The sequence below is a fragment of the Pogoniulus pusillus genome, chromosome 8 (assembly GCF_015220805.1).
Source record: "Pogoniulus pusillus isolate bPogPus1 chromosome 8, bPogPus1.pri, whole genome shotgun sequence".
Classification (NCBI taxonomy): domain Eukaryota; kingdom Metazoa; phylum Chordata; class Aves; order Piciformes; family Lybiidae; genus Pogoniulus; species Pogoniulus pusillus.
Window position 1 is genome coordinate 38,017,079 of NC_087271.1, and position 26,476 is coordinate 38,043,554.

The window sequence follows — 26,476 nt, forward strand, 5'->3', positions numbered from 1 at the left end:
TTCAACATGAAGTTGCTGTCCCTGAAGGTGGTCAAGAAGAGAGCGGATGAGGCACTTAGTTCCGTGGTCTAGTTGATTGGCTAGGATTGGGTGCTAGGCTGGGCTGGATGAGCTTGGAGATCTCTTCCAACCTGCTTGATTTTATGATTCTATGAATGTGTGATGTAGTAAGGACATTTATAAAGTTCACAGAACCACAGAGTGTTAGAGGTTGGAAGGGACTTGAAAAGATCATCCAGTCCAACCCCCTGCTAAAGCAGGATCGCCTAGAGTAGGTCACACAGGAATGCATCCAAATGGCTCTTGAAAGTCTCTATAGAAGGAGATTCCACAACCTCTCTGGGAAGCCTGCTCCCGTGCTCTGTCACCCCCACACAGAAAAACTGAGCAGTTTTTTTGCATGGAACTTCCTATGCTCCATCTTGCACCCACTGCCCCTTGTGCTGTCATGAGATGTCATTGAGAAGAGCCTGATTCTTTAGTCTTTCAGTGAAAACGTGTTAAAAATGCGTCAGATGCACAAAGCTTTACCTTTGTTAGCTTTCTGGGGAAGTTATGCCTCAATTGTGGGATGGTTTGGATTGGAAAGGACCGTAAAGATCATGTAGTTCCCATCTCTCTGCCATGGGCAGGGACACCTTGTGGTAGACCCGGTTTGCTCAAGGCTCCATCCAGCCTGCCTTGGCTTGGAGCCTCCATGTTTTCTCTGGACAACCTTTTCCAGTGCCTCTCACTCTCACAGGGAGGAATTTCTGCCTAATGTCTAAATTAAGCTTCTCTATCAATTTAAAGCCATTACCTGTCTTCCTGTCACTTTGCAAAAGTCCTGCCTTTGTAAAAAGTCCCACTGCAGCTCTCCTGCAGGCCTCTTCAAATACTGGAAGCAGCCTTAAGAAGGACATAGGGATCAGGACTGTATATCTCTTGTTAAAATTAGCAGGCTCATGGGGTGGCAGCTATAATAACACAGTTCTTGACACATGTCTTGAAAGTAGGATGGTGTGGTCTCAGACACTTCCATGTGTGTCTCTCTGTGTGTCAGTGCCCGATTTCCAGTTCCCTAACTGGCGAGTGAGAATGTAACCACATCACTTCAGCAACCTAGAAATCTGAGTCATATAGCATCTATGATTTCAAGTTCAGTCAGCTTAATGCTCTTTTTGCTGCCACACACTGCTTTATGTAGATGAAAAAAGGGGAAAAGTCTGCACTTTTCCATGTACATTTGTACTTCAGACATCTGCTAGCAGGAGATGGATCTCTGCATTGCATCTTTGTCTTCAGAAAGATCCCAGAGAGTCTCTTGAGAAACTTTAGTTCTGCAAACAGGTACAAATTATCTACCAGTATCTTATTTGGGGTTTGAAATGCTGTCTTTGATACAGGACCTGATTTCGTTTGTCTGATGAAACAAAGTATGAATTAGCTTGCTCTTGATGGCCTTCTTTCAAAAAGGCAAGAAGCTTCCTTTTAAAACATGATTCTTGTTGATTTCTGAAAACAGATCAACATTTGTCTTGCTTGTTTATTGTCTTTCAGAGTTCTAAATCTTGGTTTTTGGTTGGTTAATATTTTTGGCTAATGAAAAGCAGTGATACTTTATTACTCAAACCAATAGGAACATCTAACACTTGAGTAGTAATTTGGGAGTATGTATTGGGCACAGACTGGAAGTACACCCAAAAATGTCTTCTAACAGATTCATGTAAAAACTCAAATGACTTTTGGGGAGCAGTGTGAGGAAGTTTTTTAATTTAATCGAGTCTGCAATGCAGCTCCCCTCTGGAAATTCAGGGAGCTCTACCTTTTGGTTCTTTTTCTCTTGTAATAGAATGTCATAGAGTGTCATAGAATCAACCAGGTTGGAAGAGACCTCCAAGATCATCCAGTCCAACCTAGCCCTAGCCAATCCACCAGACCATGGCACTAAGTGCCTCAGCCAGGCTTTGCTTCAACACCTCCAGGCACAGAGACTCCACCACCTCCCTGGGCAGCCCATTCCAATGCCAATCACTCTCTCTGACAACAACTTCCTCCTAACATCCAGCCTAGACCTCCCCTGGCACAACTTGAGACTGTGTCCCCTCCTTCTGCTGCTGTTTGCCTGGGAGAGGAGACCACCCCCCACCTGGCTACAATGTTCCTTCAGGTAGTTGTAGACAGCAACTAATAGTAGACCCTCTGTGTTGCCTGCAGTGTCCTGCTGTGAGCTGCTCTTCCCAGCAGTCCCATGGACATACCAATGTGGAGATGTTTGTGTTTCTGTATGTGATGTGATTTTGCAGCTGTGTATTCAATACAACATGGGTAGACAGGAGCATTCCTGTCCTGTATCTCTTTCTCTTGATTCAGTACAGAATCTGCTTGGGTCTTGCAGAGTTGCTGTTCTTCAGTGTCTTTAGCCACTGAGGCTACTGTATGAAGAGGGCTGCAGTGAACCTGGGATGTCATTCTGGAGTGGAGTGGGGAAGCTGCTAGGTTTGGGCCTTCTAAAGCTAGGTGCTGTACAGATGTGTAGTAAGTTCCAGTCTCTGGTCCCAAAATGCTTATATTCCAGCACTGATATTCTAGGTAGTGTAGCTTAGCTCTTCTCCAGGGCTCTATGTAAGCAAAACACTGGAACTGAAGTAAAGCAGCGAGATGGAGTAACTTGCCCAAAAGTGCACAATAAATCTCAGAGCAAAGTGACAGCTTTCTTCAGTCATTGTAGCATCCTTACAGCTTAAGATATTTTCTGAAACAAAAGCTGCTTCCCCTTCTAAGACTAGGTAAATCCTGATTGATTACTATGTGCTTCCAAAATCCTTTGGCCTGCAAATGTTTGTCAGAAAGCCTTTTCTGAAATGGTTACTCGAGAGAATTTTAATCTTTTATCATGGTAGGCTTTATTTAGCTGAGTTTAGAAAAATTTTCCCCTCTGTATTTGTTGCACTATTTCTGAAGTTTTTTCTCCATGTGGTATTTGTTCATCAAAGGGTAGAGGAAAAACTGTCTTCTCTATAGGAAGATCATGGCTGTTGAAGACACTTACTTTGTAGAAATCACTTCCTCGCAGTACTTTCCAGTACTTCCCAGTAGCTCTTACTGTGGAGAGAACTTCCAAAGTACAATTTGCTATCATCTCTCTGAAGATCTGATTGGAAGAGCAGTACTGACTATTGGCTCTGGTGGTTTGGGAAACTACCATCTGGTCTGCTGGAGCAGCATTGGTGGGTTCACACCTTGGCCACATCTCTTCATCTGGATCTCCACTGCACCAGCAGCTTAGACTAAGATGCTGGGTGTCATGCAAGTGACTGAGGTGCATTATGCTTGCTGACTTCCCTGCCCCGACTGTCACCCCTTTCTGTTGGTTACTGCCCTCCCAGTAGTTTTAAACTGATAAAGCCAGCAGTGTACCCAGGTGGCTAGGAGAGCCAATGGCATCCTGGCCTGGATCAGAAGCAGTGTGGTCAGCAGGACAAGGGAAGTTCTTCTGCTCCTATACTCAACACTGGCCAGGACGCGCCTTGGGTCCTCTGTCCATTTCTAGGCCCCTCAATTCAAGAGAGATGTGGAGATACTGGAACATGTCCAGAGAAGGGCAACAGAGTTGGTGAGGGGCTTGGAACACAGCCCTGTGAGGAGAGGCTGAGGGAGCTGGGGGTGTGCAGCCTGGAGAAGAGGAGGCTCAGGGCAGACCTCATTGCTGTCTACAACTAACTGAAGGGAGGCTGTAGCCAGGTGAGGTTGGGCTCTTTTGCCAGGAAATCAGCAACAGAAGAAGGGGACACAGTCTCAAGTTGTGGCAGGGGAGGTCTAGGCTGGCTGTTAGGAGGAAGTTGTTGCAGAGAGAGTCATTGGCACTGGAATGGGCTGCCCAGGGAGATGGTGGAGTCGTTATCCCTGGAGGTGTTGAAGCACCACTTAGTGCCATGGTCTGGTTGATTGGCCAGGGCTGGGTGCTAGGTTGGACTGGCTGAGCTTAGAGGTCTCTTCCAACCTCTGGTTGATTCTATGGTTCTGTGATTTTTAAACCTCTTTCCTCAGTATTCAGAGACAACATTCAGCTCCAGAACTGGCTGCTGGTAAATTGATGTCAGGGGATAGCAGACTGCAAAACTCTCTATGTGTTCTGACTAATGCAATCAAGAATCAATTCTTGTATTCTTAGCTTTCATCTTTTCCTCAGAAAGGGTGATCAAAACAATCAGGCTTATTTCTTAGTGTAGTAATGGAGGCTTTCTATGTGTCTAATGGGTTCTTTACCTTTTGTGGGGCAAAGGGGAGTTCCGGTGTGTAGCACAGTAATGAGTAAAAAAGGAGTAAGTCTTTAATAGCTCTGAAGGGAAATGTCATAACCATCTGCTGACTTGAGGTGACTGGAAAGTCCAGAATACACAAGTCTCTTCTTAGTGAAGAATAAAAAACCCCTTCAGATGTTCTGCTCCTTCCCTTCCCCAAGGAACTGTAATACATGGTTCTTTCTGAGAGGTTGTTAATATTTCTACTACAGCATTTTCTCAGAAGTGCTTAAAGTATCAGATCATAGGCCTTATAATGTGAAAATAGAAACCTTTTCCCTCTAAGAAGCTTATAACTTAAGATGGTATAAATCTCAGCAATTTTCACAGTTTACCTCACAGTTCAACTCTGCCATAAACTTGCTTAATTCAAACAATGACTTCACGATGTTGCACACTTCATTTGTCTCTGCCATTAAAAACTGGTTTTGGTGAAAGAGTGATCACAAGATACTGTGTGTAAAGGTTTTACTTTCTAAAGAGAGTGTGACAGGAATGGAGGAGGAGATGCTCACTCTTGAGATTTTCATTTTAGGACACCTATTTTCCACAAATGATCTAGAGCACTGCTATCAATTTTGCACGTGGCAAGGTCTCTAACATGGACATCAAGAGGTTGTCTGAGTGGTTTGTAGACTTGTTCTTGTGACTGTGCATGTGAGCTAAGGACTGCAGAACTGCATTCTTCTGGTTGTGGCCTTCACTTCCCAAGTGGCTGACCCATTTCTGTTCCTCTTCTGCTACTACACTGAAACTAGCGTGGCTTTGCTTTGACTGAGATGGGAGAGAGGCATTCACCTGAGTTACCCTGATGTCAGGCTGGAGTGGGCTATAATGAAAAGCTGGAATTAGAGGTTCTGGGAGGAAGGTATGTCTGCACTGGATGTGATGGTTTAAGCTGATTGGAAAGGCAAGCTTGGAGTGCTCTCTTAAAAACATAAAAAGCCTTGCAGCTCAGATGTCATTACAGGAATGTGTGTGGTATGCTTTTAAATGTCTGATAGGAATGAGAAGCTCCTTGTGGTCATCTAATATTTGTAGTATTTCCTTTGTCCTTCAGATAAAAGCTTAGGAAGTTGGAATTCTCTGAAGCTGCCTTTATCCACATAGGGCAAGACATACTTTCTGCATCAGCATACTTCTCTAGTTGCAGTACTGTATTTTTCTTTGGCTTTACAAATTTTCATTTTTCCCTGGTTTCATTATACAAATATTGCTACAAATAGACAGGAGTGAACTAGCTCAGTATGCCTCTTCAGAACGTGGGGAGCTCTCATATCTGTCTTTTAGTGCTGCTCTTGTTCCCTAGAGCTAGACCTAACTCCGTTCTTTTCTTGATCACTGTGTGTTTTGCAACTTTAACTGAGAAGCAAGCATGGCACAGCTCTGCATTTTGGTGCTGCTGTGAAGCACAGTGGGGAGCTAAAGCTGTCCTTGGTCACCTGTTGTTGCAGACCTTTGCTTGGGCTGCTCCTCCTGGGACAGTTTTCCAGCCTTGCAAAGGTGACAGTGGCAGTGTTTCCTCCTGTTCTGTATGTTAGTCTTATCCCTGCCTTGATAACTGCATCTGACTCTGGAGCCCCCATTACAGGAAAGGTATGGGTGTGCTGGAATGCATACAGAGAAGGGCTGTGAGGGCAATCAGAGGCCTGGAGCACTTCTGCTATGGAGACAGACTGAAGGAGTTAGGGCTTTTCAGTCTGGAGAAGAGAAGGCTCCGAGGAGACCTTATTGTGGCCTTCAAGTATCTGAAGGGGGCATACAAGAAAGCCAGGGAGGGACTTTTTAGGATGTCAGGTAGTGATAGGACTAGGAGGAGTGGAGCAAAAGGAGGAGTAGATTCAGATTGGATGTTAGGAAAAGGTTCTTCACCATGAGGGTCGTGAGACACTGGAACAGGTTGCCCAGAGAGGTGGTGGAAGCCTCATCCCTGGAAGTTTTTAAGGCCAGGCTGGATGGAGTTCTGAGTATGCTGATCTACTGTGAGATGTCCCTGCCCATGGCAGGTGCATTGGAACTGGATGATCCTTGAGGTCCCTTCCAACCCTGATGATTCTGTGAATAAATCCCAACACTGCCAAAGCAGTGGCTTTCAGGATACTGAAATGGAAACAGACCCTATCTGGAAGTGTTCATACAATCTGTCTAAAAATAGATTTTCTCTTCTTCAACACTTTAAAAAGTCTAATATCCAGTGTTCTTCACTCCCTAAGAAAACAGGGAGCACATCCTGAATTAACACAGGTGGTCCTGTCTGTATTTGATGGCTACCTGCAGCAGCTGCCCTCACTCCTAACTGTGGTGGGTTTGATTCTGTATTATTATATATTCTCCTAATGTATTAGCTGATCATTATTTTCCCTTTGTTTTATTTCCAATTGTATATTTTGATGTACTTTCTGTCAGATCCCATAATACTTAGAGGCTTTTTGGGTGTTATGAGTTTTATTCAGTGGTGTGGTTAATTTTAACTCTGTTGTTGGCTTTTATTTGTTGGCTTGTTTGTTTTTTTCTGAAAAAAGATGGTTGTGGTTTGCCTTTCCCTGTAGACAAAAAGAGTAATAAAAATTCTGCCATAATTGGTTGCCAAATATGTTTTTATGTGGAGAGCATACACTTGAATACAGAGTTTCTGGAAAATCACTCTTCAGGCAATCATTCTCTTCACACAACCTACGCAGCACTCCGGATAAGAGAGAGAGCTGTGTGAGGGAGAGCAAAGGGCAGGAGTGAGGAAGCTCAAGGGAGCAGGCTCTGATAGATTAGAGACAGAGGAGGTGGAAGCTCTGAGGTCAACTTCCTCATGTGTTATCTATGCACATAGATAACAGCTACTGCTGTAAACTCATAGCATTTCTAAACACACTCCATCATACTTTCGGTTTGAAAAATATTTCTATCCCAATGAAATCAGAGTTTGAGGATGTGCTGGTTTGAAGCTAGCTGGAATATTTTGGTGAGAAGAATTAAATGATAGGCTGTGAAAAGGAAACAATGGTGGTGGCTACTTCACTCGTAGGCTTGCTGAGATGGATAAAAATGAGAACATAAATATAGGTAACACAGTTGCGCTCTGGCTGACTGCGCTTTCCCCCCTAACCTGCTCTCTAATCCTTTTGCTTTCTACCTACCCTGGACGATTCTCCAAACTCACCTTGAGTATAAGGCAAACTCTGGGATAAGGTAGAGGGGTGGAAAGGAGGTGGAAGGGTGGTTGGGAGCCCCTCCTGGGGACTCTGGTTTCTGGAAGGGCTGTTGTGTTTCTGTGTTACTTTTTTAACTTGTCTGTTTCTATCTATAAGTGTAGATACTGTAAATATCTACTTGTATTTTGTGCTAAGCTGTAAATAGAAAGCTTCATTCTTTAATTTCCAGCTTGGCTGAGTCTAGTCTGGGTGATTTCATTAGAGTAGGGGCGGGCCAGGTAACACCCAAACCATCACAGAGGAATCTATTATAATATCAAGTCTTTTATGTGTTACTATTCCACAGTAACTCCATGTTACACCTAATTAACAGCTCCATAACTAATTGTTTAATGTTTTGGGTTTTTGTCTTGTTAGGTTCTTGTAGCAAGAGGATAATCCTGACCTGAGATGGAAGTCAAAACATCGTTTAGCAAAGCCAGTAGGATTCCTGAAACTGTATCCACATTAATTAATGAAGACTTTGTTCTGGTTCATCAGCAATCTGAGGACACCTCTGGAAAAGATGAAAAGCCTCAGCTGAAGGTTTACTATTGCTTTGTTTAAAATGTGTAGTAAGATTGGAAAGGGCTGCCCAGGAGGTGGTGGAGTTGCTGTCCCTGGAGGTGTTCAAGAAAAGCCTGGATGAGGCACTTAGTGCCTTGGTCTAGTTGATTGGCCAGGGCTGGGTGCTAGATTGGACTGGATGAGCTTGGGGGGGTCTCTTCCAACCTGGTTGATTCTCTTCTATGGTTTTATTCTATGATTTGTATTGTTCAAAAGACTGAAACTTCTCTGGAATATTTAATTAAAGATCCATTGTGCTTGAGGAGACTCTTAGACTGTAGTTTTTCTGCTTGCTTGTTACCAGTGAAATGAACAGCTCAGATTTGCCTAATCTCTCCAAAAGTAGTAGTTCAGATTTTATTTTAATAACTTCCTCAGGAATCAGCTTTATTAGTGTTCTGTAGATTTGTACATTAGTAGAGGGCTAGAAAGTGCCTTTGAAAGAATAAGATTCAGATTAAGGCTTGGGATATGTTCTTTATTTAGGGATCAGAGACTCTGTTGTTATCTTGAAGGAAGGATGGAATTAGGCTGCATAGGAGTAGACCACAGAGGATCTTATTTTTTCATTTTGAATTTCCTTTTCCTACTTAGTGCTGCTTTAGGCTTAACCTAAAACCTTTTCTGAAAGCTTTCTACCTCTAAATAGCAGAATAATTTATCATTTGGGTGACAGCTGATAGGTTAATTACAAATGTCCCCACTTGAGTTGCAGTAGCTGATTTACTGGTTTGGTCTGCTTGGAACAATAGGAGTTTGTTCCCCTTGAAATGACAAGTAAGTACTTGGCTTGTCTTAGCACAACTGTTTGGTGGTTATTTATCACTGATAATTTGTGTCTGTAATTAAACACTAGCTGCTACTCTAGCAATTCTGGCTGAAAAGAAGCAGGGGAACTGGAGATAGAATCCATGATGATGGTTTGCCATGGGATTTTTTGGTCTGAAAAACTAGTATTTGTGTGAGGTTGCTTTTTTTTTCTTTAGGGGTCATGTCTCACTATTTTTTTTGCCATTTCCTTAGACTTAGACCTCTGCTATGCATGGGGTAGTTGGTGAGACATCTGAAATGGATTGGATATCTCTAAGACAGACAATTTTCCTTTAAGGATGAAATATAACAAAGTCTGCTGATGTTCTGAAAGTCTGATCTTTTGCATAGAGGATCTCAACATGATGGAGTCACCATCCCTGGAGATGTTCAAGAAAAGCCTGGATGAGGCACTTAGTGCTATGGTCTGGTTGATTGGCTAGGGCTGGGTGCTAGGTTGGCCTGGGTGAGCTTGGAGGTCTCTTCCAACCTGGTTGATTCTATGATTCTAATACACAAACCTGTTATTTTTAGAGGTGTCTGTAGTTATTAGGTGGGTGGCTGTTGGATTAGCAGTGAGAATATAAGCATTATATGTAATGAGATGAGACACTGGATAATATTTGATGTGATTTCCTTAATCCTTAGTGTGGTGTATAGTTCAGCAAAGTTTCTCAACTTTTGCAGTGAATGAGACTTTGTCTTTGAAAACCAACATGAACAGTAAAGCTACAAGTACCTTTAAAATATGTCATCTCCTTCTGCTTACAGGTCTTTTCAAATGAAGATGGTCAGCTGGAGAAAGCAATGGAAGAGATACTGAGGGATTCTGAAAAAGGACAAAATAATTTCTCTATTCTCCAGGAAGGTTCAAGTGATGCAGGCAGCCAGGCAGCTGGGGATGACTCAGGAGGTCAAACAAATCAGCCATCTTTGCACCTTGTTTTAGACCCTTCTACTACAGGTACTGCTGAACTGCTTCCCACCTCAATCATATATGACGTTTTTTTTTCTTTATGCAGTTTTAAGTTAAGGTTAAAATAAACATAAAGCTTTTGGGAGCTTTATTCCAAAATTATGCTGGAGAATACTCTGAGACCTTCTCTCCTTTTCTGATGAATCAAGGTTATAGACAGACATAAGATCATCATCAGACTGATATCCTGTGTGCTGCTTTGTGACTTGAGTGCTGTGTCCAGTTATGGGCTCCTCCATTTAAGAGAGTTGTTGAGATACTGGAAGATGTCCACAGGAGGGCGCCAAAGCTGTTGAGGGGCCTGGAGCACAGCCCTGTGAGGCGAGGCTGAGGGAGCTGGGGGTGTGCAGCCTGCAGAAGAGGAGGCTCAGGGCTGACCTCATTGCTGTCTACAACTCCCTGAAGGGAGGCTGTAGCTAGGTGGGGTTGGGCTCTTCTGCCAGGCAAGCAGCAACAGAAGAAGGGGACAGAGTCTGGAGTTGTGGCAGGGGAGGTCTAGACTGGCTGTTAGGAGGAAGTTGTTGTCAGAGAGAGTGATTGGCATTGGAATGGGCTGCCCAGGGAGGTGGTGGAGTTGCTGTGCCTGGAGGTGTTGAAACCAAGCCTGGCTGAGGCACTTAGTGCCATGGTCTGGTTGCTTGGCCAGGACTGGGTGCTAGGTTGGATTGGATGATCTTGGAGGTCAACCTGGTTGATTCTGTGGTCAAGGTAATTTTTGTTTTGCTCCAGACTTAGATGAGTTAGAAGTTGTGTAGCTGGCTGAATGGACTATAGTTGAGGCAGAGGTACTACTGATGCAGTAATAGAAATTTCAGGGCAGTGTACATTGACAGTTCTGCCTGCAAATTAGGTATTCCCTGACTGATGAATTTCTTGTCTCTGGTTCTGTCACCAGACATCAGTAAGGATAGCTTTAATCAGTAAGGTCAGCTTTATATTTGGTATTAGTTTTAGTACTTGTAGTATTTGCAGTTTTGCTGTAAAAGGGAAGGCTGAAAGCTTTTTATGTGAACTAGATGGTATATATTTTATATAAAATACATTACAGCTCTGGGTTTTATATGTAAATGCATGGAAGGCAAAGCTGTGGCCACCCCTGTGGGCCTTGAGTTAGAATTCTTTTTCCCTCAGTAGTATATAGAGCAGTTCTGTGGCATTGCCTGAGACCATTCCCATAGCCATCTGTTTGGGAAGTAAAAAAAACCCAAACTTTTTGTGGTAGAATAAGCTATACACTTTAGGCATAGTGAAGTGAGCCTTCTCTTAATTACATGGATGCCATATTTTTGACATACTTACCTTGCTGACTCTCTGTTTGATGTGATTCAAACTGAACACAGCCCTTAGCATGAATGAACAAAGATATTTGTAGGTATACTCCCTCTCAGTAGGAGTAATTCAATTTTGCAGCCTTTATAATGGAAGCATTATGGAAATATTTAGTTATGGTAATGAGAAATAGAAATTACAGGACAAGTTGCTTAGAGAGGTTTGGAATGAGAGTCCAACACTGAGCTATAAAGATGCTGAAGGGAATAGAACATCTTCTCTATGAGGAAAGGCTGAGGGAGATGAGTCTCTTAAGCCTGGAGAAGAGGAGGCTGAGAGGTGGTCTCATTCATGTTTATAAATATGTGAGTGCTGGGAGGATGGAGCCAGGCTCTGCTCAGTGATGTCCAGTATTTGTCCAGGGACAAATGCCAACTGGAGCAGAGAAGATTCTGTGTGAACGTGAGGAAAAACTTTTTCACTGGGAGGGTGACAGCACTGGAGCAGGCTGCCCAGAGAGGTTGTGTGAACTCTCCTTCTCTGAGGACATTCAAAACCCACCTGGATGCATTCCTCTGTGACCTGCTCTAGATGCTGCTGCTCTGGCAGGGAGGTTGGAGTGGGTGGTCTTTCAGTGTCCCTTCCAACACCTAACATTCTCTGGTTCTGTGATCTTTGAAGATACTAAAACTCAGCTGTACGAGGCCCTGAGTAGCCTGATCCAGTTCTGAAACCAGCCCTAATCTAACCTGCCCTGTGTTTGCGCAGGAGTTAAAGCAAGATGACCAGCAGAGGTCTCTTCCAAACTGGATTGCTCTGATTCCATACTTAAACAATTTTCGTTTCACCTCTGCTCTTGTTTCTCAGATGTCAAAAAGCTTTTTAAAAGCCTACCAGAGAACAACAATAGCAGCACAGTTCCCTAAAGCTCTCTCTTCACAGTAGTGTGATAGTAGAAAAAGAACACTTCTGCTGAGCAGGGGATCAAAGAAATACCTTTTGGTTTTCTCCATCTCCCTACTGATTTCATGCAGTTAATGGAGCTATTGCAGAAATACAGACCATATTCAGTAATTCTACAGAAGCTCCAAAGATAAAGACAGAGGAGCATTAGAGGTATCTTCAGGCAAAATGATGAGTAGGATCTAGGAGGAGGTGTAAACAAAGTGAAGAAAAAAATAGCTGGGGAATGAAATTTAAAGAAAAAAATGTGTCCTAGTGCTGCTGAAGAGTCAGAAGAGAATTTGTCCCTGTACCAGACAAAACTCAACTGAGATGGGTTTTTGTTTCCCCTGTCCATTCTCAGGAAAGGTGGGTGATTTTGTTCTGGAACTCCCTGAGCAAACAAGATGTAAGGATGAAAGGTTAAACAAATGCTTTGTTCCTTTTCAGAAGTCTCGGCACCACAACCATCTTCTCCCTTGGAGCCCCTGGAAGAGGACAGTGTCTTGTTTAACAAACTGACTTACTTAGGTTTCACCAAGGTGTCTGCCCCTCGAAATGAATCAGAAGCTCTCCATGCTATGGCAAACCTGAGATCCTCAAGTCAAGCCCCTTTACCTGTAACACTTTATGTTCCAAACATTCCAGAAGGCTCTGTAAGGTAACATACATACGTTTTTTGTCTGCGTGCTAACACATAAAAGGTGGATTCTGGCTTTGTTCCTTGCACAGGGAGGTAGAATTGCTGGATTTAAGCTCAAAGTTTGTGCTTGGAGACAATTCTTTTTGAGAACTTCCTCTGAAGCAAGAAATGTCACATTCAAATTGACCATGCAGTGCATAGTTGTTCTTACCTGTTGCCATACAGTATCAACAAAAACATTTCTACCTGTATCCATTCAGATATGATAATGAGAGATAGCCTGGAAAGGGAGACCTCATCATACCTGTTTTCTCTAAATCTCCCTACCTGCAGCCATTCAAATATGATAATAAGAAATAGACTGGAAGGTGAGACCTCTTTGTGCCTGTTTTCTCTAAACCTTCCTACCTGTATCCATTCAAATAGGATAATAAGAGATAGACTGGAAAGGGAGACCTCATCATACCTGTTTTCTCTAAATCTCCCTACCTGCAGCCATTCAAATATGATAATAAGAAATAGACTGGAAGGTGAGACCTCTTTGTGCCTGTTTTCTCTAAACCTTCCTACCTGCATCCATTCAAATAGGATAATAAGAGATAGACTGGAAAGGGAGACCTCATCATGCCTGTTTTCTCTAAATCTCCCTGGTCTATAATCATCTACAAAGTAAATATGTTGAGACAGTGGTGGTCTTGCAGGCCTTGGGTTAGCTGAAGAGAGGACTTGATCTAGTCTGTATTTCTAGACATTGCTGTATTAAATCCAAGTCTGAGGGATATGGAGGATAGATTCCTTTCTTTTCATGCGTTCCACCTATGTATTAACTATCATCTGGCAGAGAAAGCTCTTCAAGCAAGTAGGTAAAATTTCTTCTGTTTTGCTCTTTGAACCCCTGTGATGGTTTGGGCTCTCACCCGCCCCCCCACACTTTGTATTTGCCCCAGCTAACTCAGATGGACCCTGGGAATATAGATGAAGCAATTTATTTACAGCTAGCAGAATTTACAAGCAGCTATTTACAATATATACAGTTATATACAATTATATACAGAAATATACAAAGGATAAACAATACAAAAGCACAACCCCTCCCAGAAACCTGAGTCCCCAGGAGGGGCTTTCAAACCACCCCAGCACCTCCCTCTTGCCCTCTCAACCTTACCCCAGTTCTCAGGAAGAGGAGAGGTGCGGCCAAGAGGTTAGGGAGCAGGGTTAGTAGGAACAAGGTTAATGAGATGTGACCAGGTCTGAAGGCAAAGGCAGAAGAAAAAGACAAAATGGAGAAAGTTTACTTCTTCTTCCCAGAGTTCTCAGCGTAACTGTGAGAGAAGGAGACACAATTGTTTTTCATTCCACTGCCTGTTATCAAGTTCTTTTACCAAAACATTCCAGCTTGCTTCTAACTAGCACAGCCCCGTGTGAGATTTTGTTGAGGTTATGGCAAGATTTCATTTAAATTGGGAAATTAGATTGCATCCTTCTATGATGGCTCTTGGCTTTTCATGAATGATTTCAAAGCAATGCTGGTCATTGCTATTGCACAGTTGAGAGCCACTATATTTGTCTGTTATTATGGAGTGTTAAAGGAATCAAACCAATACTACAATCAGAAACATTTATATCTGACATTTGTAAAGCTTGATATTCCTGCTCCTACTGCCCCTCTCCTGTACTTGAGTTTAGTAGTAATGAGAGTTTAGATATTTATCAGATGGCAGAATAGCCTTTTGGGTAGGTCTGCTTGTTTTACTGAGCATTGATCATCCCATTTCCTTTCCTTGACAGAATAATCAATCAATCAAACAATACAGAGATAGCTTCTTTCCCAATCTACAAGGTGTTGTTTTGTGTGCGTGGGCAAAATGGGACTTCAGAGAGCGACTGTTTTGCATTTACTGAGAGCAGCTGTGGAACAGAAGAGTTCCAGATCCATGTCTTCTCCTGTGAGATTAAAGAGGCAGTAAGTATTAGATGTTATACAGGAACTAGTGAAAAAAGCTACAAGTGGTGTTGCAAGAAGTTACTGCAGAGGTGGAAATGGTATATAATGCTGTGAAAAATCTGTGAACACATACATGATGAGTTTCAGAGAACGTGCATGTGGGAATACTAATGTAATTTAACTTTGTCTTTTAGTGTTTCAGTAAAATTCTAAAGCACACTGTAATGTGAAGATGTAGGAAACCTAAGGTTAAGACAAATAGTCTGTTTTTTCAGGCCTCATTTGGGTAGGTTGCAGACTGAAGTTGCAGCATAGACCTCGTGAACTCCAGAAAATCATTTTCCAGTGCTCTGCCCTAGATGTTTTTGGAAGAATTGTGGGGTACTTTGGGAGAAAAGGATTTCCTAGAGTGGAAAAATAGAGGCTGAAAAAGAGGAAGTCTTGTTTTTTGTCATCTGCAAAAGCAGGCTGCAAGTTGTTAAATGCACAACCTGAAAAGTGCATTATTCTGGTTCGCTAATGAGCTGCATTCCTCATCTCATCGTATAGAATAACTTGGTGGGCATTACATGAGCAGAGAACGTGACATGAATGGGAACAGGAGATGCTGGTACTGAATTTGCTTAGTGATTAAACACCAGCTGGAATGTTTTGTCTTAAATCAGGCATGCTTTGTGTTCAGTGTGAGAGGCAAGTGACAGTAATTTGATGAGCTTCCAACCCACGTTCACAGACTGCATCAGTTTGGAAGGGACCTACAAAGGTCATGTTGTCCAATCCCCCTGCAGTCAGCAGGGACGTCTCCAGCCACATCCCTGGCAACCTGCTCCAGTATTTTACCACTCTCTTTGTAAAGAGCTTCCTCCTAATGTCTGACCTAAATCTCCCCTGCTCAGTTTCAAACCCTTGCATCCCATCCTATCACTACAAGCCCTTCTAAACAGTCCTTCCCTAGCCTTCCTGTAGGTCCCCTTTGGATACTGAAAGGTATCTCTAAGGCCTCCCTAGAGCCTTGCCTTCTCCAGGCTGAAGGAACTGGGGCTGCTCAGCCTGTCTTTGTAGGAGATACATGGCAGCACACCATGCCATGGTGTTCTGTTGTGGTTAAAATCATGAATTCTTCTGCCTCTCTGCAGGTCAGCCGAATTTTATACAGCTTCTCAACGGCATTCAAGAGGTCTTCCAAACAAGCATCTGAGCATGTGAAGGACTTTGCTCTTCCTACTCCGGATAGCGATGTGTACACTTTCAGTGTTTCCTTAGAAGTCAAAGAAGATGATGGAAAAGGGAACTTTAGGTAATCTGAATGGAACATAGAAACTCTTTGAAAGAACACCTGGAGATGTTCAAGGCCAGGTTGGATGAGGCCTTGAGCAACTGGTGAGGTTGGAGTTGGTACTCACTGTGGTCCCCTCCAACCTAAGTCATTTTATGAAAGAAGCATCTAGCTATTCTTAGAATGCACAGCTGTTGTCTTGCAGTAAAACTGGTTGGATCTCTTTTCATAAGGAGATTTGTTATAAAAGGAAGCTGTTGCTTTGCTTTCACCTGGCTTCTGAAAGGTATGCCCAGGGTAGGCCTGTGTACATGCAAAATACAGTAGGATGCCTGATAAACTAATTTACTTGAGTAAATACAGTCTAGTAGTCTCTCCTTTCTTAAATAAGCTAAGGAGTTCAAATTGTATTGATGGTTTAGGACATGTAAACTAAGAATTACAGGGGACAGGAGAGCAAACTATTCTTTGCCTAACAGATAATGCAAGATTTTTTGGAATGGAAGAGATTGGATAATAAGAGTTAATTCTCTGAAAAGGTTCTGTATATTTTTCACTTCAGCCTATATATAGTACATTTTATGTTTGTTTTTTTTTAGCCCCCTAAGTACTCCATGCAGTTCTGCACATGTTTGTCTGATAAATTTCCCAGGCAGGCAGCACAGTAAGTGCTACAGTCTGGTTTTCTTCAGTGCCAGTTTACTAACTTGTGAGTAGAGGATGAGAAGATCTCTCAGATGAGCTGGTTCATTAATAGTTTAAGTTGCCTGCTGCTCTCTTCTCTGTATTAAACAGTTCATATTCTGTACCTGTGCTTAAGAAACTTATTTCTTTATTCTTGCAGCCCTGTGCCAAAAGATAGAGATAAATTATATTTCAAGCTTAAACAGGGAATAGAGAAGAAGGTGGTGATTACAGTTCAGCAGCTCTCTAACAAAGAACTGGCCATTGAAAGGTAAGATTCTTATAAAATTAGGAGAGGACATTAATGTACTTTTCTTGCCCTGCATGTTATGGAACAGAAAAAAAACCCCACAATAATAACGCAGGGAATATTATGCAGCATAATTAATTTATAGATGTGCAGTACAATTTTAAGTTCCTTTTGAAGTATTAGTGTGGGTTTTTTTTTTTCAGGTGAAAACACAAAACAGCTTTTAAGACTGAAACATTCCTGGGCTTTTGGTCTTTTGAATGTGATGTTAGTATGTTTATGACACTCAAAGGTTTTTGCTTTTGCTTTCTGTTGTTGTTCAGTAGTGTGAAAAATGAATTAATTATAATCTTGCATTACCAACATCTCACTGTTTAGGAAAAGTTACCTAGCTAAGGTTGTGTGAATTATGTTAATCCTTGGAGCATACTCATCTGTTTGATCCTGTACTGGAACACTGGATTTGGATGCAGCCTGATGGTTAGAAGCAGCAAGCTTTTTGTGGAGTCTTCAAGATGAGTAGGGTTCATTTGTGTAGTTTGGTTAGAGCATCATCCTGATATTTCTTTTCAGATGATGGTGAAAAGCTGAGGTATGGTTGATGACACATATTGTGTTTCCTGGGAATGATGTGAAGAGGATCCCTTTTGGGCTGTCTAATCTGACCTTTTGAACAAGGTGTTTGCACAAGAAGTGGCCTGTGCATGTGAAGACTAACCATTAATTGGTATATTCATTAACAGCAAACTCTTGGTGCTACAGTAGTGGTGGTGATGTATTAATTGAAAATAGGAAAGCCACCAGATGGCAATCTTAGCAAAAGAGTAGCAATAGTTGGATTCAATTTTAGTGGAAATGGGAACTCAGGATAAACAGGAGAATCAAGCAGAAAATGCCACAATCCTCCCAGACCCTCACACTGATCTCTTGACTTGCTTTCAAGCTCTTATTGTAGAAATGAAACTAAAGTTTCATTTAAAGTACCATGTCCAGTTCTGGGCTTCTCAGTTCAAGAGAGATGTTGAGATACTGGAACATGTCCAGAGAAGGGCAATGAAGCTGGTGAGAGGCTTGAAACAGCCCTGTGAGGAGAGGCTGAGAGAGCTGGGGGTGTGCAGCCTGCAGAAGAGGAGGCTCAGGGCTGACCTCATTGCTGTCTGCAGCTACCTGAAGGGAGGCTGTAGCCAGGTGGGGTTGGGCTCTTCTGCCAGGCAAGCAGCAACAGAAGAAGGGGACAGAGTCTCAGGTTGTGGCAGGGGAGGTCTAGGCTGGCTGTTAGGAGGAAGATGTTGTCAGAGAGAGTGATTGGCATTGGAATGGGCTGCCCAGTGGGGTGGAGGAGTCACCGTCCCTGGAGGTGTTGAAGCCAAGCCTGGCTGAGGCACTTAGTGCCATGGTCTGGTTGATTGGCTAGGGCTGGGTGCTAGTTTGGCCTGGATGGAGTTCTCTTCCAACTTGCTTGATTCTATGATTCCATGATGCTAAAATTTTAGAGAAGGAAGATGTGGCAGAAGTTTTTATCATTGTTCTTTTGTGTGGTAAAATTGTGTTTTGCTGCTTGCTGGCTTTAAAAATAAAATGCTATTTCCAGTGTATTTTTAACTCAAATGCTTTTGGCTTTGGAATTCATTTAACAAATAATGAATTTTTAAAAAGCATTTCTGAATAGCACTTGATTGTTGTTTCCCCCCTGTGCAGCCTTCTAAGGAAGTGACCTTCCTTGGAAATGATCTTTTATTCCGTGGTTTAGGATATTCAGTTCAAATGTTGTTTTTATCACCACAAGCATGGTGTATAAAAAGTTAGTGCCATGCCATACACAGGCTTGTTAGGCATTCCATGCAGTGACCCTGAATGAGATTTGAAATTCAAAACCTGGATAAAAGACCAATTCAGGTTAGATCAGACAGTGAGCTTCTAAGCAATTTAATGTGTCTTCAGAAGTATTTCTGAGTGGAAATTATCACGTGAACAAATGTCATTGCTAAAGAAAATTGGTCTCTGATCTCAAGAGCTCAAGAATCTTTTTCTGGTAGAAACTCACTGCTTCCTGGTGTTCAGATCTGGCTAGGTTTGGTTGGCAGAGTAGGTTACTCAAGTGAGTTACTTTGTCCCTTCCTAATTTCGTGGCCTGTTTGACCTGGCTTTTGCCTGCTTTTATCTAGGTCCCAGCAGGTAAAGAAGTCATGTTCATTCTTGTCTCCTAGGTTTGAGCCTTGTATGGCAGTACCCAGTACCCACAATGTGAGGTATCAAATCTCAGATGTTAACATTATGCTTAATGATTGAAAGCAATAAAAAGTAGTTCTGAAGAGTGAAACAGCCTTTTGCTCTGAGAAATGAGGGGACAGGCTCTCAGTACACCAATTCTACCATCATAGAATCAACCAGGTTGGAAGAGACCTCCAAGATCAGCCGGTCCAACCTATCCCCCAGCCCTATCCAGTCAACTAGACCATGGTACCAAGTGTCATACAAGAGAATGATGTAGGTATGGCTTGGGTTAAAGACTGAGGACCTTAGAACTGATGAGCTAAATGTGGTTGGTTGCTTTGTAGTACTGGAAACTCTTAAAGAACCTATTAGCATCTTAATATCATCAGCCTTGTCCGTGGGTAGCATTTGCATTTATATAACTGCAAGTATGTGTTAGTAAAGAGTAATTTCAGTTCTTCTTTTGCAGGTCTAGAAACTGATTGAATTTAAACATAGTAGTGCACCTGCATATAGCTGCTTGGTAGCCAGCTGTTAAATGCATAAACCCCAACATGTCAGAAAGGCAAGACTGAGGCTCACGGTCTGTGCAAGTCATTTTGAGTCCTGGGTGTGTGGTTCAGCTTCCTCAAGTTGGAGGCTGAATGTGTTGAGAGGTGTTTGTGTAAAATACACCTCCTCTGCAAGTGAGGGCTCTGAATTCATTTTAACTCATTCAACTGTTTCAACTTGGTGGAAACAGAAGTCCTGACACACTTTTAGTAGCAGAATGCTGCCACTCACTCCAAGTAACTGCTTCTGTGAGAGGCAGGGGTTACCTGTCTTCCTGACTCCCACTCTTTTGGAAGTGGAATTCCCAAAATTTTTGGCTGGCAGACATCAGACCTTGTGTACATCAGAGAGACAGCACAGCAAGAGCTGGGATCTGTGAGCCTCTGCAAAGCACAAATATTTTGCCTGCCTCTGAAGGCCTTACATCTTTCTCTAGCAGCTGTACCAAGAAGCTAGTGATCTCCCCACTCCTATAATTTGCAGCCCTTTCAAAGCTGTTTCCACCTCAGGAACAGAAAGCAGTCAGATTACTGTAACATTTTACCTAGTCTCACAGAGAAGCTTACTTATATGGTCAAATACAAGCCCTAGCATCCCACCTGCCTTCCTTCACATGGAACTGCACTGTGCTTTATAGATAAATCAAAATTGTTATCTCCTGTTTTGTTTACCACTTTGAGTAGTGAAGGAGAATGGAGAAGCAAAAATACAATTATGGATGTAAGTTACTGTTTAGATTTAATGAGGTGGAAAATGAAAATCATATACTCAAATGGGAAAGGGGCAAACTTGATAGTGTAGTAATTGCTTGTCTTAAGACTTTCACAGTTAATAACATTATTGAAATGATGCTTGCTATTATATTTCTGCTCCTGATACAGTGTGCTTGCTTGAGAGCTGTGAAATGATTCTATCTTCATTGGTAACCTTGGAGTATTTAAATAATCTCCTTAAAATTTGTTTGCTGAAACATCTACATTTTCATTTGGCCAAATGGTGGTGTTCAGAAGTGCTTTTTGTTCAGGCTTGGAGATGGTGGCAATGGGAAGGTTCTTCCCAATGTGTTTGAATACCTGATGGAAGGATACGGAAGAGGTGGAGCCAGACTCTTCTTATAGGTGTAGAGAGGTAGGATTGGAGTCAATGGACACAACTTCAAAGGTGGTGATGCAGTGGAATAGGTTGCCCAAGGAAGCCGTGGAGGCTTCAAGTCTGGAAGTGTTCCAAACAGGGTTGGATGGAGCCTTGAGCAACCTCGTCTAGTTGGAGATATCCCTGCAGATGGCACAGTAATTGGAACTAGATAATCTTTAAGGTTCCTTCTAACCCAGACCATTCTCTGCTTCTGTTGAAGTTATTTCACTGGGAATTCCTGACTTGACGCCAGTTGTTGCTAATAGAGAGGGAACTGAGGGCTGAAGCAGGCTGCCAAAAGAGATCATTTATTCTCTCCTCAGAAATGCACAGAACTTAACTTGACCAAGCCCTGAGCAGCCTGAATCAAGTTTTGGGTAGAAGTTTGAGTCAGGCTGCTTGTGAAGATCGCTTCCAGTTGGTATTATTCAGAAATTAAAAAGTGGTGTTGATGATTAGAGATTTGAACTGTACAGAAGAAAACTTCTCAGCCCTAAACCTATATGAAATACAATCCCACTTTTCTGTAACATTTCATGATACAATTGCTTTCAAGTTGTTTTTTGCCTCCTCTTCTAAAGGTCCTATTTTGCATTTACATTTTACATTTCTATTTACTTTTACAAGGGCTTGCAGTTCTAGAACAAAAGTGAATGGCTTGAGGAGAGGAGATTTAGGTTGGAGATGGGGAAGAAATTCTTTCCAGTGAGGGTGGTGAGACATTGGAACAGATTGCCCGGGAAGGCTGTGGATGCCCCCTCCCTGGAGGTGTTCAAGGCTAGCTTGGATGAAGCCTTGAGCAACCTGTTCTAGCAGAAGGTGTCCCTGCCCATGGCAGGAGGAATTGGAACTAGATGATCTTCCATATCTTTTCCAACCTAAACCATTCTGTGAATCTATGAATTTTTGTATTCATCATGGAGTATATTCAAAGGAGAAAAGGATAAAAGTCATTTGCAGTAACCTTGGACCTTCTATATTCATAAAGTTCAAAAGTCTGAATGTTTTAAGAGTAAAAAAAAAAAATAATTTTTTAACTCTTGAAAATCTTGAGAGTATTTTCTTAGAACCATAAAATCAGTCAGGGATGGAAAGGACCACAAGGATCATCTAGTTCCAGCCCCTCTTCTGTGGGCAGGGACAACCTACCCTACATCAAGCTTGCCACAGCCTCATCCAGCCTGGCCTTAAACACCTCCAGCCATAGGGCCTCAACCACCTCCCTGGGTAGCCCATTCCAGCCTCTCACCACTCTCAGGCTCAAAAACTTCTTCCTCACCTCCAGGCTGAATGGCCTCACCTCCAGCTTTGCTCCATTCCCTCCAGTCCTGTCACTCCCTGACAGCCTAAAAAGTCCCTCCCTAGCTATTTTGTAGCCCCCTTCAGATCCTGGAAGGCCACAAGAAGGTCACCTGGGAGCCTCCTCTACTGCAGACTGCACAGCCCCAACTCTTTCAGTCTGTCCTCACAGCAGAACTTCTCCATCCCTCTGAGCATCCTCGTGGCCCTTCTTTGGACACACTCCAGCATCTCCACATCCTTCTTGCAATGGGGACTCCAGAACTGGATGCAGTACTCCAGGTGGCATCTCAGCAGAACAGAGGTGCTGGGTGCTGCACTTTGGCCACAACAACCCCATGCAGAGATACAGGCTGTGTATCGGAGTGGCTGAGAGCAGCCAAACAGAGAGGGATCTGGGGGTGCTGATTGATACCCACCTGAACATGAGCCAGCAGTGTGCCCAGGTGGCCAAGAGAGCCAGTGGCATCCTGGCCTGCATCAGGAATGGTGTGGTCAGCAGGAGCAGGGAGGTCATTCTGTCCCTGCACTCTGCACTGGTTAGACCACACCTTGAGTGCTGTGTTCAGTTCTGGGCCCCCCAGTTTAGGAAGGACATTGAGATGCTTGAGCGTGTCCAGAGAAGGGCGACGAGGCTGGGGAGAGGCCTTGAGCACAGCCCTACGAGGAGAGGCTGAGGGAGCTGGGATTGGTTAGCCTGGAGAAGAGGAGGCTCAGGGGTGACCTCATTGCTGTCTACAACTACCTGAAGGGTGGTTGTGGCCAGGAGGAGGTTGCTCTCTTCTCTCAGGTGGCCAGCACCAGAACAAGAGGACACAGCCTCAGGCTGCGCCAGGGGAAATTTAGGCTGGAGGTGAGGAGAAAGTTCTTCACTGAGAGAGTCATTGGACACTGGAATGGGCTGCCCGGGGAGGTGGTGGAGTCGCCGTCCCTGGAGCTGTTCAAGGCAGGATTGGACGTGGCACTTGGTGCCATGGTCTGGCCTTGAGCTCTGTGGTAAAGGGTTGGACTTGATGATCTGTGAGGTCTCTTCTAACCTTGATGATACTGTGATACTGTGAGAAGGAGAATCACCGCTCTGCTGGCCACTCTTTTAGATCATTCTTGTTAGATGATTGGTTGGGAATTCAGGAATTCAAGGTTCTGAATAATACAGAAGAAAATTTGCATTTTTTAAGGGCATTTGATGTTTTACATCAGGGACATTGTGTGATAGAATGGATAGATTTGTAGCTTTTCATATGATTGTATGAAAGCAATTTTTAAGGTGATCTGGAGGGAGTGAATTTCTTCTCACCAATCTCATCACTGAAGTATAGAAATGGTTGATATCTTTAAACTCAATATTCTGAAGTTGTCTTTAAAAAGAATTGATTGTTCACAGGTCAGCCACAAATTTCTATCATCTTCATTCCAGAAAAGAATTTTATTGTCATTTCTATAATGTATATTGTGATGTTTTCTGAGTGTTGCCATAACAGTGACAAAAAAAAAATGAGAAGAAAGGTTTCTTTTAAATTAGAAGCAGTAGGTGGCTGTGCTATTATGTTCAAGAAAATAATTTTGTGGTTTGGAAAGTTAATAGACTAATATGTTTCTTTTTCTTTCTTTTCCTCCCTTTTATTTTTTCCTTCTGAGTTTGTTTTTTTTCCTTTATTTTCCTTTTTTGTTTGGATTTTTTTCCTTTATTTTCCTTTTTTTCCCCCCTTTATTTTCCTTTTTGGGTTGTTTTTTCCCTTTATTTTCCTTTTTGGGTTGTTTTTTTCCCTTTATTTTCCTTTTTGGGTTGTTTTTTTCCCTTTATTTTCCTTTTTGGGTTGTTTTTTTCCCTTTATTTTCCTTTTTGGGTTGGTTTTTCCCTTTATTTTCCTTTTTGGGTTGGTTTTTTTTTTCCTTTATTTTCCTTTTTGGGTTGTTTCTTTTTTCCTTTTTTTTCCTTCTTGGGTTTTTTTTTCCTTTATTTTCCTTTCTGTTTTTTTTTTTCCCTTTATTTTCCTTTTTGGGTTGGTTTTTTCCTTTATTTTCCTTTTTGGGTTTGTTTTTTCCCTTTATTTTCCTTTATTTTCTTTTTTTTCCCCCATCCTTTTTTTTTTTTTTTTTTTTTTTCCCTCTCTCCCCTCCTTTTTTCCCCCTCTTTTTTCCCTTCAAATTAACTTTACAGATGCTTTGGGATGCTTCTAAGCCCTGGAAGAAATGTGAAGAACAGTGATATGCATTTACTAGACATGGTAATACTTAGCTCCAACAACCTGTTTAGTAAGATAGAAGTGACTTCAAACAAACAAACAAACTCCAGCAAGCAAACCTCTCATCTGTTTGGGGTTTGTTTCTTAAATCCTGGGTTTTATATCTTCAAACATGAAACAAACTCATTACATACAAAGGACAGAACATTTCAATTAATGTCAACCTATGGCATCTGGTTTTTGTTTTGTTGGTGAAGCAGGGGTTAGGCCAGCTCACAGCTGGTTATTACATGTAGCTGAGCTTTCTGGGTTGTGTTAAGCTTTATGCTTAAAAATTGAGAGCAAATAATTGGTTTTATATTTGAGCATTGGCAAAGTGGCACTGAAAACTCTGCTTTGTTTGCTTCATTTGAATTTAAATTCTTGCTGAGAGTTTGGAGTTTTCACTTCTCTTCTACAGTCTTCATATAGTAGGGGTTGCTTCTGTTAGAGCCACAAAATAATCTGATCCTTTCTGTGATAACAGCAATTTATTTTCATTCTGTGGATAAGAGTAAAACCATTTTTTTAAGTCAAGAAGTGCTTGAGTTAAACCAATCAGATATTTTGTGGCTATATAGTTCATCCCATTTTGCATTTCATCTCAAGTTGGTAGTTCTAGTTGTCAACATTTAGTTATCATATAGCTACTATCCTCTTGTCAGACTCTTGTTTCCCTGTTTCAGTCTACTAGCTCGTTTCTACTGCTTTTATTTGCTGACATGTGTTTTGATTTTCCACTTTTATAATTTGATTAGAAAAGTGAGTAATAAATATTCATAATAAATGTAATAACAATAATATTAATAACAAGTAACAACTTGGATTCCATAAATCTATAGAGCATCTTTTTAACTCTATGGACTATATATTTGAATTCCTGAGTTTAGTCTATCTATAATTCTGTTTACATTTGCATTCCAAGTGCATTTAACTGCAGATTTGGATTGCAGAGTAGAAATATCAGTTTCCTTTTGTCTCTGAGGAGGTTTCTCTATAGGCCTGTCCCAGAAAACCCCAGGCAGCAGATATTTGCCTGATGCTAGAGATAGCTTATATGTGCAGGTCTTGTACTCTGCCTATTCCTAGCAGGTCTATTAGAAATACTTGTTAAAGTAACAGATGTATAGCCTAAGATTATTTTAACCAGCTAAAAAAGCCATTGCTGTTAGTATCAACTTTATCATATGTGGCTGTTTTGACTTTGTCTGGGTATTATCCTGAAATCTGACCCTTTTACATCTCAAGTTCCTGTGGACTGAAACTGTGGTCCATGCCTGAGCCACTCTGGGAAAAATCTGGCAGAGATGTAATTATGGATTGGAAAAAACCAAATTTGCCTTTGGGTTGGAGTTGTTAAGGTCTTACTCTGTTAAGTTTTGGGTTTGGTTTGGGTATTTTTCTGGATCTGTCTTTACCATGGGGTTAATTTAATTTAAAGCAGTTTCTTATAACTCCTCCTCCTCTCCTAACAACCATCTCAGCTGTTCAGAAAGTGGAGAGGCAAACAAAAGCATAATTAGCATTAAAAAAAAAAAGTTGATAAACTATCTCCTCTTCAGTGTCTTTGTTTCTCCTCTTCCAGTGTTTCTTCTTGGTCTCCCATTTCCCTACAACATTTCTCAATCTATTATTTCATGTTCTTTATTTAGATTGTGTTTTCTAAAGTGAACATAATCTTACTCTGAACTTCCTAGAACTTCTTCCCCTCCCCATGCTCAATACTTTTGATCTCAAACTGTGGCTCTAACAGAATCCTATATGCTTGTGCTTTTAGGAATCCATGGGAAAGAGTTCTGATGGGAAAGCTTATATAATTACTGGAATGTGGAATCCTAATGCACCCATGTTTCTAGTACTTAATGAGGAAACTCCTAAAGGTAATTTAATGTCATCTGTAAATTTGTTTTACCTGATGTGGATTTGGTTCATATATTTTCTCTTGGGAACCATAGTACATGTGGGAGTGCATGCACTGTTATATTCCAAGAGTCATCAGGGAATCACAGAATGGTTTCAGTAGGAAGGGACCTTAAGGATCATATAGTTCAAGTACCCTGCCATGGGCAAGGCCACCTTTCATTAGACCAGAATGCTCAAGGCCCTGTTCAACCTGGCTTGAAACACCTCCAGGAAGAGGGCATCCATGACCTTCCTGAGCAACCTGTTCCAGTATAAACACCCTCAGCATAAAGAATTTCTTCCTATAATGTAACCTGAGT

General features: G+C 42.0%; 1 protein-coding gene across 5 annotated transcripts in view; it reads left to right on the forward strand.

Annotated features, from left to right (window-relative positions):
• The window catches only part of RABGAP1L (RAB GTPase activating protein 1 like), a 302,720-nt gene that overhangs the window by 12,731 nt on the left and 263,513 nt on the right, over window positions 1–26,476 (forward strand). For all 5 annotated transcript variants that reach the window (XM_064148105.1, XM_064148106.1, XM_064148102.1 and 2 more), the window contains exons 2-9: window positions 7,847–8,014; window positions 9,617–9,809; window positions 12,483–12,693; window positions 14,464–14,638; window positions 15,757–15,917; window positions 16,741–16,851; window positions 24,191–24,257; window positions 26,032–26,134. In XM_064148105.1, coding sequence (XP_064004175.1) covers window positions 7,880–8,014; window positions 9,617–9,809; window positions 12,483–12,693; window positions 14,464–14,638; window positions 15,757–15,917; window positions 16,741–16,851; window positions 24,191–24,257; window positions 26,032–26,134 — 1,156 coding nt within the window. In that variant the 5' untranslated portion in view covers window positions 7,847–7,879. The remainder of the gene's footprint in view (window positions 1–7,846; window positions 8,015–9,616; window positions 9,810–12,482; window positions 12,694–14,463; window positions 14,639–15,756; window positions 15,918–16,740; window positions 16,852–24,190; window positions 24,258–26,031; window positions 26,135–26,476) is intronic.